Source organism: Chionomys nivalis, chromosome 6 (assembly GCF_950005125.1).
Source record: "Chionomys nivalis chromosome 6, mChiNiv1.1, whole genome shotgun sequence".
Classification (NCBI taxonomy): domain Eukaryota; kingdom Metazoa; phylum Chordata; class Mammalia; order Rodentia; family Cricetidae; genus Chionomys; species Chionomys nivalis.
In genome coordinates, this window is record NC_080091.1 from 77,513,354 (window position 1) to 77,528,104 (window position 14,751).

At 42.1% G+C, this 14,751-nt stretch overlaps 1 protein-coding gene across 2 annotated transcripts in view; it reads right to left on the reverse strand.

Moving 5' to 3' along the window:
• Positions 1 to 14,665, reverse strand: part of Ppat (phosphoribosyl pyrophosphate amidotransferase) — a 30,997-nt gene extending 16,332 nt beyond the window's left edge. The window contains exons 1-3 of one of the 2 annotated variants that reach the window (XM_057772677.1): positions 14,507 to 14,665; positions 1,296 to 1,362; positions 251 to 457 (exon numbers count right to left, since the gene is read on the reverse strand). In XM_057772677.1, coding sequence (XP_057628660.1) covers positions 251 to 454 — 204 coding nt within the window. In that variant the 5' untranslated portion in view covers positions 455 to 457; positions 1,296 to 1,362; positions 14,507 to 14,665. Of the gene's footprint in view, positions 1 to 250; positions 458 to 1,295; positions 1,363 to 14,351 lie in introns of both variants that reach the window. The other variant, XM_057772676.1, reaches the window with a different exon arrangement.
• Positions 14,666 to 14,751: the final 86 nt, after the last annotated feature.

Genomic DNA, 14,751 nt, shown 5'->3' on the forward strand with positions numbered 1-14,751 from the left:
GACAGCAATTCCTCATGCTGCTGACAGCCCCATAAATCAATGGTCTAAATCACAGCACTCAAGTGGCATTGCCTCCAGTCGCCTGGGGAGTACAAGAATCTGGAGTCAGAGCAAGCGTGCCGGGCAATTCTGATGCAATGGTTTCCTGAACAGAGGTAACAAGTGGCAATAATTAGAAGACGCCCTAGATCTAGATCGTCTTTTCATTAACTATCACAACACCCAAGGAGCCAGTAAAGAACCCACTCACCTTTTTCCTTAACCGAGCTGCATTTACCAGTTCACCGTTATGGGCCACAGCTATTTTCCCATGCAGAGTTTCAACAACGAATGGCTGGCAACTCTCCAGCTCACACTTTCCCCTCGTGGCGTACCTCGTATGACCAATTCCAAGATTTGAGACATACAATTTCTTCAAATTATCTTCAGTAAAAACATGATTGACAAAGCCCATTCCCTTGAGAAGTTAATGTAAAAGCGAATGTTAGGAAAATCCAGAAACTGGTATTGCTAATTAATGACAAGACGAGGCATGGGCAATCCAAAACAGACAAGCATTTCACATTCTTCTGTGCGCCACAAATCTAATGAATTCACTGTTCAAACTGGACTCCAGGTTTTCACATTAAATTCGTTTAGAACTTAGCAATTTAGTTTTCAGGATTGCCACTGCACTGAGAAACTTCTATTTTATGACACTAACTCTGCTGGGTGGTGGGGGCACACGACTTTAATCCTAGCACTCACGAGGCAGAGACAGGCCGATCTGTGAGTTAGAGGTGAGCCTGGTCTAGAGCGAGTGCCAGAACAGGCTCCAAAGGTACAGAGAAACCCTGTATTGGAAAAAAAAAAAAAAAAAGGATTCCTTAAAGTATTGAAACTGACGCTGATGGACCTCTTGGCTCGAATGCACTGGTCTAGCGAAACATCACTGGGGAAGACATAGACCCTAACTGGACCAATGCAAGGACACAAAGCTGGAAGTAGACTGACCCAAGAATCTTCTAGTTTGCTGATCCAAACGGTTCTAGTTCCAATTTTATTCATATTCCCACACTTTATTTATTTACTGACTTGTTTACCTAGAAAACACATCTACTGTGTAGCCCAGTCTGGCCTGAAACTCAGTCATATGCAGAACAAACTAGTCTCAAACTCAGAAATCCACCTGCTTCCACATCCCGAGTCCTGGCATTAAAGATGCGCACTCCTGTGCCTAGCCCCACCCCAGATACCAATGACCAGCTGGCAACAGTTCGCTCTAATATCATCAGGATTTAGGGATCACACTTTACCTTATGCACCTTGAATGTAGGTACTGAACTCCCATCACTGGTCACAATGCCAGCGCTCTCTTGACCCCTGTGAACAAAGGAACGGATCATTTCCAGGTCACTTTCAACATGGGGTGTGGAGTTGGAACGTACTGCACTGAGGAGGAGGCTAAAGCTTTCCTAAGTGTCTGGGTAGAAAGAAATATACGAAAGCAACTTTGTGATCACTGAGAAATAAAGCAGTATTTGTTTACACTGCCGAAGGCTGCGATCAGTACGAGTAGACAGACTGGCAGCAGTGTCGAGCGAAGTATAAAAAGCTCACGTATGAAGACAGGATAGTTAAGGGTGCCCACAGCTCAGGAGACAGCGCTCGAACTACGAAGCTCTTCCATGATTGGGATGCAGTATGAACCTGCCACACAATGACGGAGGGAAGGATGGTAAAAGGAGGTTCCTGGCAACCCTGAGCTCAAGCACCACCCCAGAGATCACTGCAGATAAAAAGCCAACTGTCAACCTTTTGTTTTTCTTTCACTTCGTTTATAATTTCTGAGTATATTTGATAAATATTGTCTGAAATATCAAGATTAAAACAATCTAACATACTATTTTGTGCAAGGTTTGAAGCTCAAAAGGAGGTTCAATACCATTACTTCTTAGATTCCAAATAAAGCAAAAGCACATCAGAATGGCACTAATTCTGTACAAACCATGGTTGCTGTGGCTCTGATGTACGAAAGGTATGAAGATGCGTTTAGACTATTTTATTCCCTTAGCAAACGGGTCTATCAAAAATGCTGTCCAGCTGATGATTTTCACAGAGCTCCACACAAGACAGAAAATTCTCTTCTAATATTTCCACCTTCCTAAATATATAAATAAAAAACACTGAAATTTTGTAATGGTGTCCCCAGGAATTAGGGTTCCTTCAGGAAATTGAACACTCGGAATGAAAACAGGCTGTCTGCAGGAGCCTTGAACTCCAGAATACACCCATTCACCTTCTGGGACAAAGATCTACACGTGCTTATTTCATCTTCTGATCAATTGTGTCACTGCTCAAGCATGGTCCATAGACTGAGATTTCTCCCCAGCTTTGTCAAACTCTAAGCCAGCTTGTTTCCCCTTTCTCTGTACACTATGTCATTGTCTCTTAACATGGACAAGCATCAGCTAGCAGGGCTAGGCTCTCCGGCTGGAGATCTGAAGAAGAAACTGTTGAACCACGAAGGAGGGTATCTGGCGCCACCTCTTAGATATGGTGAGTCTGGAGAGCTGATATGACATCTATCTCGTCCCTTCCCTTTCAGTCAGTGTCTGTGGCCCTTTGCCACCTGTTTGCCTTAAGGAAAAACTAACTGCTAAAACCTACCAACTCCATTTTATCTCTGTCTCTCCCCTCCTTACCTACTAGGCAGTTCTGAGGAATGAACGGCATAGACCTTGCTGGGACCACTAAGCTGCATCCTTCCTCACACCTCCAGTCCCTTCTCAGTTAAACTCCTGCAGGTCAGACACTTGTTTATGGTGTATACGAAAAATTCCTTCCTTTTCTCTCTCACCTCTAAAACTCCACAGCTGATATTTTAACACGTAATCACTAGCAGTGTGAATCATCTTTATATTTACTCAATTCTTTGACTACTCATGCCAAGAGCATCTCACATAAGCCTCGAGGTCTCATAACTGAAATCAGTCTGGGCCATATTCTAACAATGGTGAAGAGTCCACTTCTTTCTGTCTCCTTGCTTTATACAAATACACCGTGAACAGTGAGGGTTCTAGCTTCAAATCTCTATGACAGTGGTCTCTGTACAACTTAATGACTCACACCATAAATGGAAAACATGGAAAATATGAGTTTTCCCCTATTCCACTGACAGTTTGCGCCAGGCCAACTCTGTGAACATAACCAGATAATATAATATACAAAAATTCTATCCGCCTCTAAAAGCCCTAGTAAAGCTAGGGAAGTAAGAGACATGTGGGCATCAATATCTTCCCCTCGATTCTCCTCTCTCTCTTTCTGATTTTTTGAGACATGGTTTCCCTGAAAGCTCTGGAACGCACCTCAAACAGAGAGATCCACATTGCACCCGCCGCCACCACCTGGTGTTCTCGCTTCTCTAAAGCAGAATTTTAAATCTAAATTTAGAGTTTAGCATTTTAAATTAAATCTGGAATATTCATTATCTGCAACTTAGCCTCAATTAATCGTGAAACCTGATTTTGAACAATTTCAATGTTGAGAGTTTAAATGTGAAGACACTGGTTCTCTCCTTCTACATCATGGTCTGGGGGCCATTGCTCTTAACTGCTGAGCCATCTCTCCAGCCCCAGCACCTACATTCTTAACCATCCTCAAGCACAGCTGGTGGTGGGAATCACAGCTAGGTTGCCATACTCAGAGAATAGGACCAGCAGAGGACCAAGGAGCATAGCACACAAAAACCAATTTGATTCCACTTCAAGACAACAAATGAGCTGGTTCCATCCAGTAAGTCACTGCTTAAAAGCCCATGGCTAAAGCAGCCAGGGAAACCAACTCCCAGTCTCCGTCTGTTACAATGAGTAATATGCAATGGCTGGGGTAATTATTATTACTTTGGATCTAAAAGAAAGATCTGCATTTCTTCCTGGGTTTGAAGTACAAACAAGAGGAAACAAAACTGACCCAATTCACCTCCAGTCTCAGCTGCCATTTATATGGCTGGAAACATGGTATCTTGTGTTTTTCAGGCATGGCTATCTGAAGGACAGTAATAGGTCAATTCTGATTTGGAGGGATGAAAATAAGGTATACTAAACAAGTACTGCACGAGCAGAATGGATCCTGTTGAACAGTTACTCAGATGTTCAGCCTAAAAAACAACAACAACAGCAAAAAACTAAACAACAAAAAAAATCCACAAGTGAAAGGCCACGTTGTTCATATGAGAACTCTAAAACTCTGGCTGTACGTAAAAATGTCAGTAACTTCTGATTAAAATTAGCACCTAGAAGGTCAAGAGAGGGCATATCAGTTGTTACTCTCACAGTACATATTTTGTATATGCAAAGTCGTACTAATCACAAATATCAAATTTCACAGCATCCTGATGAGCCTGAAAAGAAGCTGCATCTGCAGTAGACACTTTACTGCCCTGAGGACCGTTTGCAGTCCCTAGCAACCACTGCAGAATTGCTCATTCTGAAAATGTCTCTAAATGGTGTCATACTATATGGTCTTTTGCCCCTGGTTTTTTTTTTTTTTTTTTTAACTTAGAATTAGTTTTCAAATTTGAATCACACTGCAGAAAGATTGGTATTTCCAATTCTCTTCTGTGGTTGAATACTATTGTTTCAAGGATAAACTAATTTTTTTCCATTCACTGGTTGAAGGATATCACACTGAAATACCTGGATCCATTAGGGAGACTCTTATTCTCCTTTCTGGGCCACCCACTGTCCTTTGCTTTCATCAGTGTGATTATTCATGTATGCAGTGTTGCACAGCGGTTGATCTCTTCATTTAGCATAATGTCTTCCAGGTTCATGTACATTGCAGGGAAAATCTGTGCCACGATCTGCATAGCTAGTCCCCTATCAACAATCACTAGGGTTCTTTCTGCCTTTACGCTATTTTAGAAAATGCTGGTATGAACAAGAGCACTCACAGATCTGGGTTCCTGCTCCCAATTCTTTCGGGGGTCCACCGTGCGAAACTGCTAGGTCACACGGTAACGTGTTTAAGTTGTGTAAAAGAGCTTGCACATTCTTTATCCTCAGCGAGTACCTGACTTTGTGTTGAACCTGTTTTCCATTCTCTGGGGTATAAATGTTTTCCAACGACGGAACTATTTTACCTTCTAACAGAATCTTTGATGAACCTACACAGTTACAGTGACTTAAACAGATGTCCAAATTTCCTTGAGGTCTGAAAACCATTTGGCACTAAAACCGAGCAAACTTTGAGAAGAGGGCTCATTATGAAGCGTTGCTGAGAAACACCTCTCCTCCCACATCCCCGTACACCAGAATTTATTAAGACATGTATTGGTTTACCAAGACAACCCCAGCAATTGCTCTCATTAACTATCCCAGAATAGTATTTTCTTTCTTGTCTGACTGAAACTTTATACATGAAAATATTTCAACTTGAGTTTTTCATCAACGGGAGAAGATATTTTTACTTCTTTTCAAAAGGACATGCTAACAATCCACTATAACAGCGTATGTAGCTTAGCTACAGTAACAGGGTACAGCTGGTCCTTACTTATTAATTTTGCGATAGGAAATTCAGCTCTTGGGTTGGTTTCAAGGGTCATTTGCTATCTGCAATTATCCCGACACAGGCATTCTCAGTTAAAGCCAGACAAGGACAAAGCAAGACTTTGCCTTTATTGTAGCTATTGTAGTATAAACACGAGTTGTTGTGGTTTCTTGTTCTGTTTTCAACTTCAAGCTTTGATGACTGTATTCTCACGCTGACAAATGAACACCCACATACATATGCTCCAGAAATTAATTCCTTCCTCACACATTTGTCTTTCCGGGGGTATTGACAGAGTAAAAGTGAAAAGCCATGAATCTAAGCTGCAAAAACAAGAATAAAAAGAGTTGTAATATATTTTGAGAAGTCAATGTAGCCTAAAAGCTATGCCCTTGAGCTAAGGTTACTTCATCAAAACTTGAAAAACAAGGAGATTTTTCCAGAGTACAAGCTCTAATTAGTTGTGTTTGTTTATAGAGGGTTTCATGTAGCTCAGACGGGCCTCTAACTTCCTATGTAGCTAAGGATAACTGTGGACTTCGGATTCATCCACTGCTACCCAAGTGCTATGCAGCAGCATGGTTTTCCCCACTTTGGGTAACTTTTATTTCAGCAATGACTCGAGTGCAATGCTGCCTTGCTAGCCATAGCCTCCAAGGGTTAGGTGCATGGCTGAAATCTAGGGAGAAGACATGCCTTACTTATTCAGGCATGCCTTACAGTCACTGTTGGCAGTGTATTTAATGTTAATGAATCCATCACATTAAACAGAAACACACGTAAAAGTTATATATTGATCTATGGCAAAAAATATAATCATAGAGGTTTACAGAATTCTAACCCTGTATGGTTAGAATCATAGGATTCAGTACTCAGGTCAATTTACACAAAGAAGGGAATTGCAAAGTATGGTGGCATATGCTTTGAATCCCAGAACTGGGGAGGCAGAGGAAGATGGATCTAAAAGTTCAAGTCTAGCATAGTCAACATAGCAAGTTCTAGGCCAGCAAAGGCTACATAGGAAGAAATACAAAGATACTGTATATTAGAAGCCTATGTGATTCCACCTATGTGACTCCAGAGCAATCATTTAAGATCTTGATGTTGCCACAATCTAAACTTCATTTTGGACTCACTGTGCAAATAAGTCCTTAATAGTCTGGGGTAGTTCTCCTCATACCTACTTTTACATATCCTAATAACATTTTGCTTCACTGGCATATTAAACAAATAATTTTTTAGTTTAAAAAACATTTACAGGCATGGCGGTATGTGCCTTTAATTCCAGCTCTCAGGGGACAGAGACAGGTGAATCTCTCTGAGTTTGAGGATAGACTGGTCTACAGAGAAACTAAAGGGCCACCCAGGGTTACATAGAGAGATCTTGTCTCAAAGAAGAATATTAGCTAGGTGATGGGGGCACACGTCTTTAATCCCAGCAGAGGTCCATGGATCTCTGTGAGTTAAACGTTAGCCTGATCTACAGAGCGAGTTCCAGGACAGGCTCCAAAAGCTACACAGAGAAACCCTGTGTCAACGTCAAAAAAATCATGAAAAGTCAATTTTATAATCATCTAAACATCTATATTGTTCAAGATGCTTCGTTACACAGTGCGCTATTTTTAAAATACTGTCCCAAGTATAGGAAAGTGTAACTGAGATTGGGAAAACAGACACTTCAATTCAGAATGTCACCTCAGGATTAGCAGTGCTTCCCCGGGGTGCAAACAACTGACTGACTTGCAAACATCTCCTACATGTACTAGAGCACACCAGATAAACCCATGATATTCAATGTCTATCTAGTGGAACCCTTCTGAGTGAATACAGACCACTGTTTCAACATGAAAGCACAAACCACTAATGCGGGTTCCTTCTGCACACCGACTGCATTAAGGAGCATCCTTAGTTACGATGAAGAGCAAATGAGATCGTTCTTAGCCAGGCGCTCAACAGACTTGGTCTGATAATGCTAGTCCAGGCCCAAGCTCAGCACAGTGCCTTGAAGTTTAACACAGAATACGTGAAGATGCCGAAGGAGGCAATTCCAACACGGCCCTCTTAAAATGTGGCTGAAGATGCCAAATACTCTTAGTCTCAAGGTTATGTTTTAGAGGATAGAAATTTGCCCCGACAGTGGCTCAGTACAACCTTCAATTGCAAGAACAGATTAAATTTAAACTGCTACTGTTTTCTAACAGATGAAAATAAAGTGAACTCTGCCCCAGAAGACACATCAAAGTATTAAAGATTGGGAACAGGAGCTAGGTGGCTGGATTTCAAGTGTTCTTTTGATATTTTCTGTCTAATACATGCTATCTTAAGTAGTTGGAAACTAGATCTCTATTGTATGCTACCTCAGAACTTCCTTATTATACATAAGTCTGTGCAGAATATGCTATGAGAGAAAGAGAAAAATGTCTATTTCTATTTCTTACCAAAAGAAATTAGTAAATAATACAGCTTTCTGTAGTTATAGAAATCCAATGAAGGTAAGCTACTGGTTGCAAGCAGATACATCAAGGGGCAGTCTGTCTTCACGTTAGATTGAAAGATCAACACCCCCATCCGGGTTATTGTGATGCTCAGTGATCTATGGAAATCTTGTGTATCAAGTGGATGATACTCAAACTACGAATATTATGAACAAGTCTGAATAACTGAGCTGTGCTGATTTATAGATAATCACATTCCCTTACTAGATCCTGAAAGTTACACACGCTCCATAACAGCGAAAGACACGGGAGCCGGAAAACATTGGTCTGAAAACCAGGTCAGAGCACTGACAAAAATAAGCAAATGCTCAGAGACTACAAGGGCCAAAGAATATCTGAGGAAACTGACAGAAGACTGGCCAATTTGGGATAAACCGAGACTGGAAACAATGTCGTACCAAATATAAAAATTTACAATACAAATATAGAATTTTGCAAGAGAAAAATGATAACCTTCAAAGAACGGAGACTCTATGAAGAAAGTGGCTACAACTACAAATGGAAACACGGTAGGCTTCGCGATGACTTTAGGAAAGAACTGTAAGAACTTTCCACTTTGCGTTTGTCAAGAAAAAAAAACTTCGGGCTGGAGAGATGGCTCAGAGGTTAAGAGCATTGCCTGCTCTTCCAAAGGTCCTGAGTTCAATTCCCAGCAACCACATGGTGGCTCACAACCATCTGTAATGGGGTCTGGTGCCCTCTTCTGGCCTGCAGGCATACGCACAGACAGAATATTGTATACATAATAAACAAATAAATAAATATTTTAAAAAAAAAAAAAAGAAAAAGAAAAAAAACTTCTAAAAATAAAATCCATACGCCATTACTTTTTACTTAACTGATTATAATTATTAGGGAAAAAATGTTTCTAATTTCATTTTTTTTCTAAGTCCTGACCAAAATACTAATTAGTCAACTCATCCTTAATTTCCCAACTTATATTTCCTAATTTGAGATATGTGAAAACTAATATTGATCCTTCTTCTGTTTGTTTAGGAATTATCTGAAGGTCATTTGGAAAGCCAAGGAGCCGTGAGCGACAAGAGAAAAGCACGTGAAGATAGTCAGAGCCTGAGAAACGCCAAGGCGCTTCCCTGTGACAACTTGTTGCTTTTTCCTGATAAGAGATACTTAGCCTTCTCCCTGACAAATTAGACCAAATAAATTGTGAACTATTTAAGAGTTGAGAATGCTGGGAAATTAGTTCACAGCTCAAGAGGAAGAGGAACTCTAAAAGTAACAGGACACATTCCCAGCCAGGTAACTGCAATAACTGCACCATTTAAATTACACACAGGGATAGAAAAGAAAAGGAATGCATGAATTAGTAAGCTGTAAAATGTGGCTTTGTCTAAAGGAAGGTATACTGTTTTCATAAGTCTGAAGATAAGTAAAACTCTGAGGTCTCTTTAGAATTATGCCAATAAAAATTAAAAAATGAACCAGCAATCTAGATGTGAAAACTCATTCCGTTATAAACGCAGGCATCGGGAGGCTGAGGGAAGACCCGATTGAGATGAAGTAGAGCTCCAGGCCAGCCTGAAGAGACCCTGTCTTAAACAGCACAATACGTGAGCCAACCAAATACTAGAAAGGGTAGTTTGAAGCAATATAGAAAAGAAACCCAAATATGAAGACACTCAAGTTCCTTATATAAAAAACGGTATAGTATTTGTTTATAAACTGTACCTATCCTCCTCTACATTATAAGCCATCTGTTGATTGCTAATATTATACAATACAATAAAATATAATGGCTATGAAACAGTTACAGTTTCTCTAAAATGAAACCCAAGGGTGGGATAGAGACAAAGGGTATACCTATACCAGGTACAATTCAGTTTATATATAAGAATTCATAAGAACGCATGCAGACTGCTCACTATGGACAGGACAGTCCACAGAACTGAAGATTAGAAAAACTGAGCTCTAATCTCTGCTCTTAATTAGACAGCACACCATGTACCATCCAAATCAAAATACAGCATATGACGAGGCCAGGATACAGGAAGCTACCACAGGAAGATCCCAGGTCCAAGGCCAGCCTGGGCTACATGGCAAAAGTATGTAAAACAACAAAAATTAAAATTCCAGACTAACAAATAACCAGAGGCGGCTAGCTACTGACTCCAGTCCACAAAGGCCATCGCTGTCATCATAGATTAGCTTAAGATTTGTGCTTTCTCTCTCCTTAGTGAGAACTTTTAAATGTCAAGTTTTCTCATCCAGCGATGTTTAGGAGATCCATCCCTAATTGTGCTTTCTTTCTTTGTATTACTTGGAATGGTCAATTGTATCAGCATGCATCCCACTACTTCCCCACGCCACTCCACTATAATATACCAGTTCCTTTTTTCAAATAGAGGCCCTTATGAGTAACTGTTTGCCAGCCAATGAACATCTGTATGCATCTCTGCTGAGTGCACACCCAAGGGTGGGACAGAGACAAAGGGCATACCTATACCAGGTACTATTCAGTTTATACATAAGAATTCATCTGTACAAGTTATGAGGTGGTTATGATCATTATGGCCAATTCAGAAGGATGGAAACTGGGGCCTGGCAAAGCCTGTGCTTCTGAATAGTGGGTTACATGCTTCTAAGAGGGCAGAAGCCTTGTTTACCCTGTGTTCCCCTACTTATTATCAAGGTACCCTGTATGTACACAGCAGGAACTCAACAAAGGTGTGCTGTGTGACATTTTGGTAAGAGACAGATGGTATGGTATATACGAGAGTGATCCTGTAAAATTACAAAGGAGCTGAAAACTATCACTTGGTAACATCCCACAACACCACAGGACAAAACACTGCACAGCTGGTCATGTTGTTGACAAGAAAGCCACGCTGCCAGTGATTTGAAAGTACAGCACACTCATCAAGTATATGGCACCTGATAACAACACTGGTAGCAGACAACAATGTGACTGTTTCTGTCTTTGCAGCATTATTTCAGTGCTCTGCTCCTTATAAAAAGGCTCCTGTAATGTAAACAACTGCCCTGTTACTGTAGCAGTGACCTTCTACATCCAATGTTTACCAGGTCTCCTGATTGGATCAGGACTCTTTGCTGAGTGACCTGAACGAACTTGCACACTAAGAGCGGTGATGAGCATAGCAACAAAATGGCCTAACGATGCAGTTCTCAGAATACATATCCCCATGCTTCGATCACAGCCACAGTGATGCCTGACTCCTACTTCTCAACTCTTTTAACTCACGTGACGTGAAAATCTTACATTACCATTTTTTTCTTGAATATAAAATGTAGGTCAGATGATTTGCCCCACCTTTGAGCTCCAGTGAATCTGTCATGGAAGAGATTGCCGCTGGCTTAGCTACATAAAAGCATCATTCTGAACTGACTAAATTGTAACACTAGACCTTTAAAATGCTTAGGTGTAGCCCAAGACATGAGAAAACAGATCTAGAAGTTATCAGAAATGCCCAAGATTAAGCTGGTGTTTCAGCTTATTGGCTAACATCACCAACCTTAATTCAGCACCCCAAACAAGTTCGCTGATAACCTCCTGTGTGTTCCTCAACAACTCTGGGAAGAGGGCTGAAACCCGAGCCAAGCAGGCTGTCTCTCCCTCTGGGGCTGTGGAGGAACCAGTGTCCGCACCTCTCAAGAAAACTTCTGAGATCATTATAAACCAGTTTCCCCAAAGCCTAGCAGAAACAGAAGATTCTACAGAATGTTTCTTCCAACAGCACCTTCAACTCAATCAGTAAATTTCCCAAATGTTCAGAAGTCTAAAAATACTTATTGGTTGTTGGTTTTGATTCCTCTCCTGGGGCGTTGACAGAGGGCATGCTCATCTCCTATCTAACAACATTCATCATCTATTTTCAGTCACTATAACGATATACAGCAGGTAAAGCACTTTGTTCTGTTGTGGTTTTGGTTTTCTCTGAGACAGGGTTTCTCTGTAGCCTTGTCTTCCCTGAAATTTGCTCTGCAGACAGGTCAGACCTTGAACTCAAGTGCTGCCCCTGCCTCTACTTCCCAAGTGCTGGGATTAAAGGATAGTTTACTGTGCCCAGGTTAGGCATTTTGTTCCTTTAAAAGGCTATTTGGTCAGTCTGGGAGGCTGAAAGCCCATCTTTTCAGGAAGTCCCAGCAGTTTAGTTCTGGTAAGGCCCTCAATATGGATGACTTCATGGTAAAGGTCAAGTGAGATGGGGAGGAAGGAAGACGGAGAGCTAAGATGGACAGAGGCCAGAACAATGCAGGGGTTAGGCTCACTCTCATAACAACCTGCGCTCAGAGAACTAAGTCAGCGAGGCCATCACAATCCAAATACCTAGCCACTCACCTTTCTGCAAACTCCATCTCTTTCTCGGTTTATCGAGACAGGGTTTCTCATTGTAGCCCTTGCTGTCCTGGAACCCTCCTGTAGACCAGGATTGGCCTTGAACTCAGAGATCCAACTGCCTGTGGTGTGCACCACTGCTACCTATAAAATATAACACTAGAGTACTGCCACACTGAGAACACCTTCCCACACACAAATCTTTGGAAGATAAATCATATCTACATTACACAAAAAACCTATACATGGAAGTCCATGGAATGTGTCTAGTAATTTCTTTTATGGAGTTTGAAATGAGTCCAGACCATTCTACTCTCCATAGGATGCTGTGGGATAATGCTCTTGTACACAGTCAAGATTTGTCACTTGCATTGATTTAATAAAATACTGGTTGGTCAGTAGTCTGACAGGAAGTATAGGAGGGGCAATCAGACTCTCCAGTGCTGAGGGAATAGAGGCATGTTCCACTCCCTTGGCAAGGTGTAGTTAATTTAAAAAGAAAAACATATAGTCCCCTACAAATGCAAATTTAACGAAAATAGAAAGAAAAATGAAGTAAGTATATGAGGGAAATTTCTGAGTAACTGACCACAACGTAAACACAGTGGAGAAAAGGATGGAGTCACTTCCCTCTCTGGTCTAAGATTCTCTGCCTCCATTCCCACTGTTCCTAATGTGATATCTGAAATAAATCTGAAAGTGGTATAGACAACTGCTCCTCAGAATCACACAATCAGATTTAAATTCCTCTCTTTCTCTCACAAATACCAAGGACTGACCTGAGAGCCCCCACCAATGTAGGCAAGAGTTCAACAACTGAGCACATTCCCAGATCGCAATAATTTAAGATGCAATATAGCACTTGGGAGGCAGAGACAGGCAGAACTCGGTGAGTGCTGGCTCCTGGAGGCTTTTTAATAAACAAAAGTATGCAGAATGTGAAACTCCAAACAAACATTTACGACTGTGAGAAAGGCAAAGGTAAGCTTGGTGAGGGAAAGGAAATCACTAGGTATGCATTGATACCTGTGGCACCCACACTGCTAATAAGTGTCATTGCCAGTTCCATTCCAGAAGTTGTGCCTACTGTCTTAGGAAACTTTGTGAGATTTTGGGGAAACACAAAAACCGTGTTATTATTTCCGTCAATAGATTTATACTGTCTGTTAAGTCAGGTGTTGTTTTCTTTACCTCGCATGCATCTCCCAGTTTTTCCAAGTCAATATGTAACTTGACATCAAGCACTTCTCCTCTCTCCCTTTAAAGAAGCGAGTTTGCTAATGGCTCTTACTGTTTTCATTTATTATTTAAAAGTTTACCAATCAGAGACAGGCAGTGGTGGCAGAGGCAGGCCGATATCTTTGAGTTTGATGCCAGCCTGGTCTACAAGAGCTAGAAACATTGCCTCGAAAAAAAACAAAAACAAACAAACAAAAAAAGACTTTACCAATCAATCTTCATCCTATGAAGGTAATGTATATGAAATCCACTACCACTGGGACTCAATCTGAATATGAACTAGACCTGTTTCCCTGGGTCTCAACTCTAGGGTCCCCAAACCGATAACTGCTTTCAGGTTGACAATCTGCTCATTAGCTCTGCCCGTGCAAACAAAGATTCTGCTAGCTGGAGGCTAACCGCAAAAGACTAAAAATTGTTGGTGGACCTTCACCAGGCACCACCACCTTACAGAACTTTATCTCAAGAATAGTTCTAGGTTTAAGGAGATCTAAACGATTCCTCCCAACCTGGCTAGTGCAAGCAAACCCGCAGGAGAGGTGCACATTCTTGGAGTTAACCATAAAGAGTATTAGGGAGGAATTCCACAGGCTAGGTTAATGTCTATGAGGCAAGGCGTACCACACGCCCACTTGGTCAATTCCCTGCGAAGGTACTGGTCCTGATTCGTGAGTTCTACCGTCCTGGTACTGCGGTCGCCATAACAGGGAAGCCGCTCGCGGAGCTGAGCAAAGACTTGCCACTTCACCCCTACCCTTCATCCTGTTGCTCACCGGTGCTGCAGACCCCCGAGTCCTGCAGTGATCACATGCGGCACATCTAGCTGCGTGGGCCACTCTCCAGAAGCGATGCACCCAAACACGCCACATTCCTCACGCATCCCCGACTCCTCCATGTCCATGGCGCCGCCGAAAGCACGTGGACCGACCTGCTGCCGCAGCGTGGTCCGAGCGCCAACCAGCTGTCCGCTCTGCTCTAGTAAGCTGCAGAAGCTCACGCCGCCGACTGCCTCCTCCTTCCCCGCGGGCTAGGTTCTCGCTACTGCGGCGGCGCGCGCTTTCCAGGGGGCGTTGCCAGCTGGGCCTCCAGCGCCCGGCCAATCAGCTACGGCGCTGATCGGGGGCGGAGCTACGGAGTCAAAGGGGTGTGGCCAGATCTCCGCGGGCGAGGTGG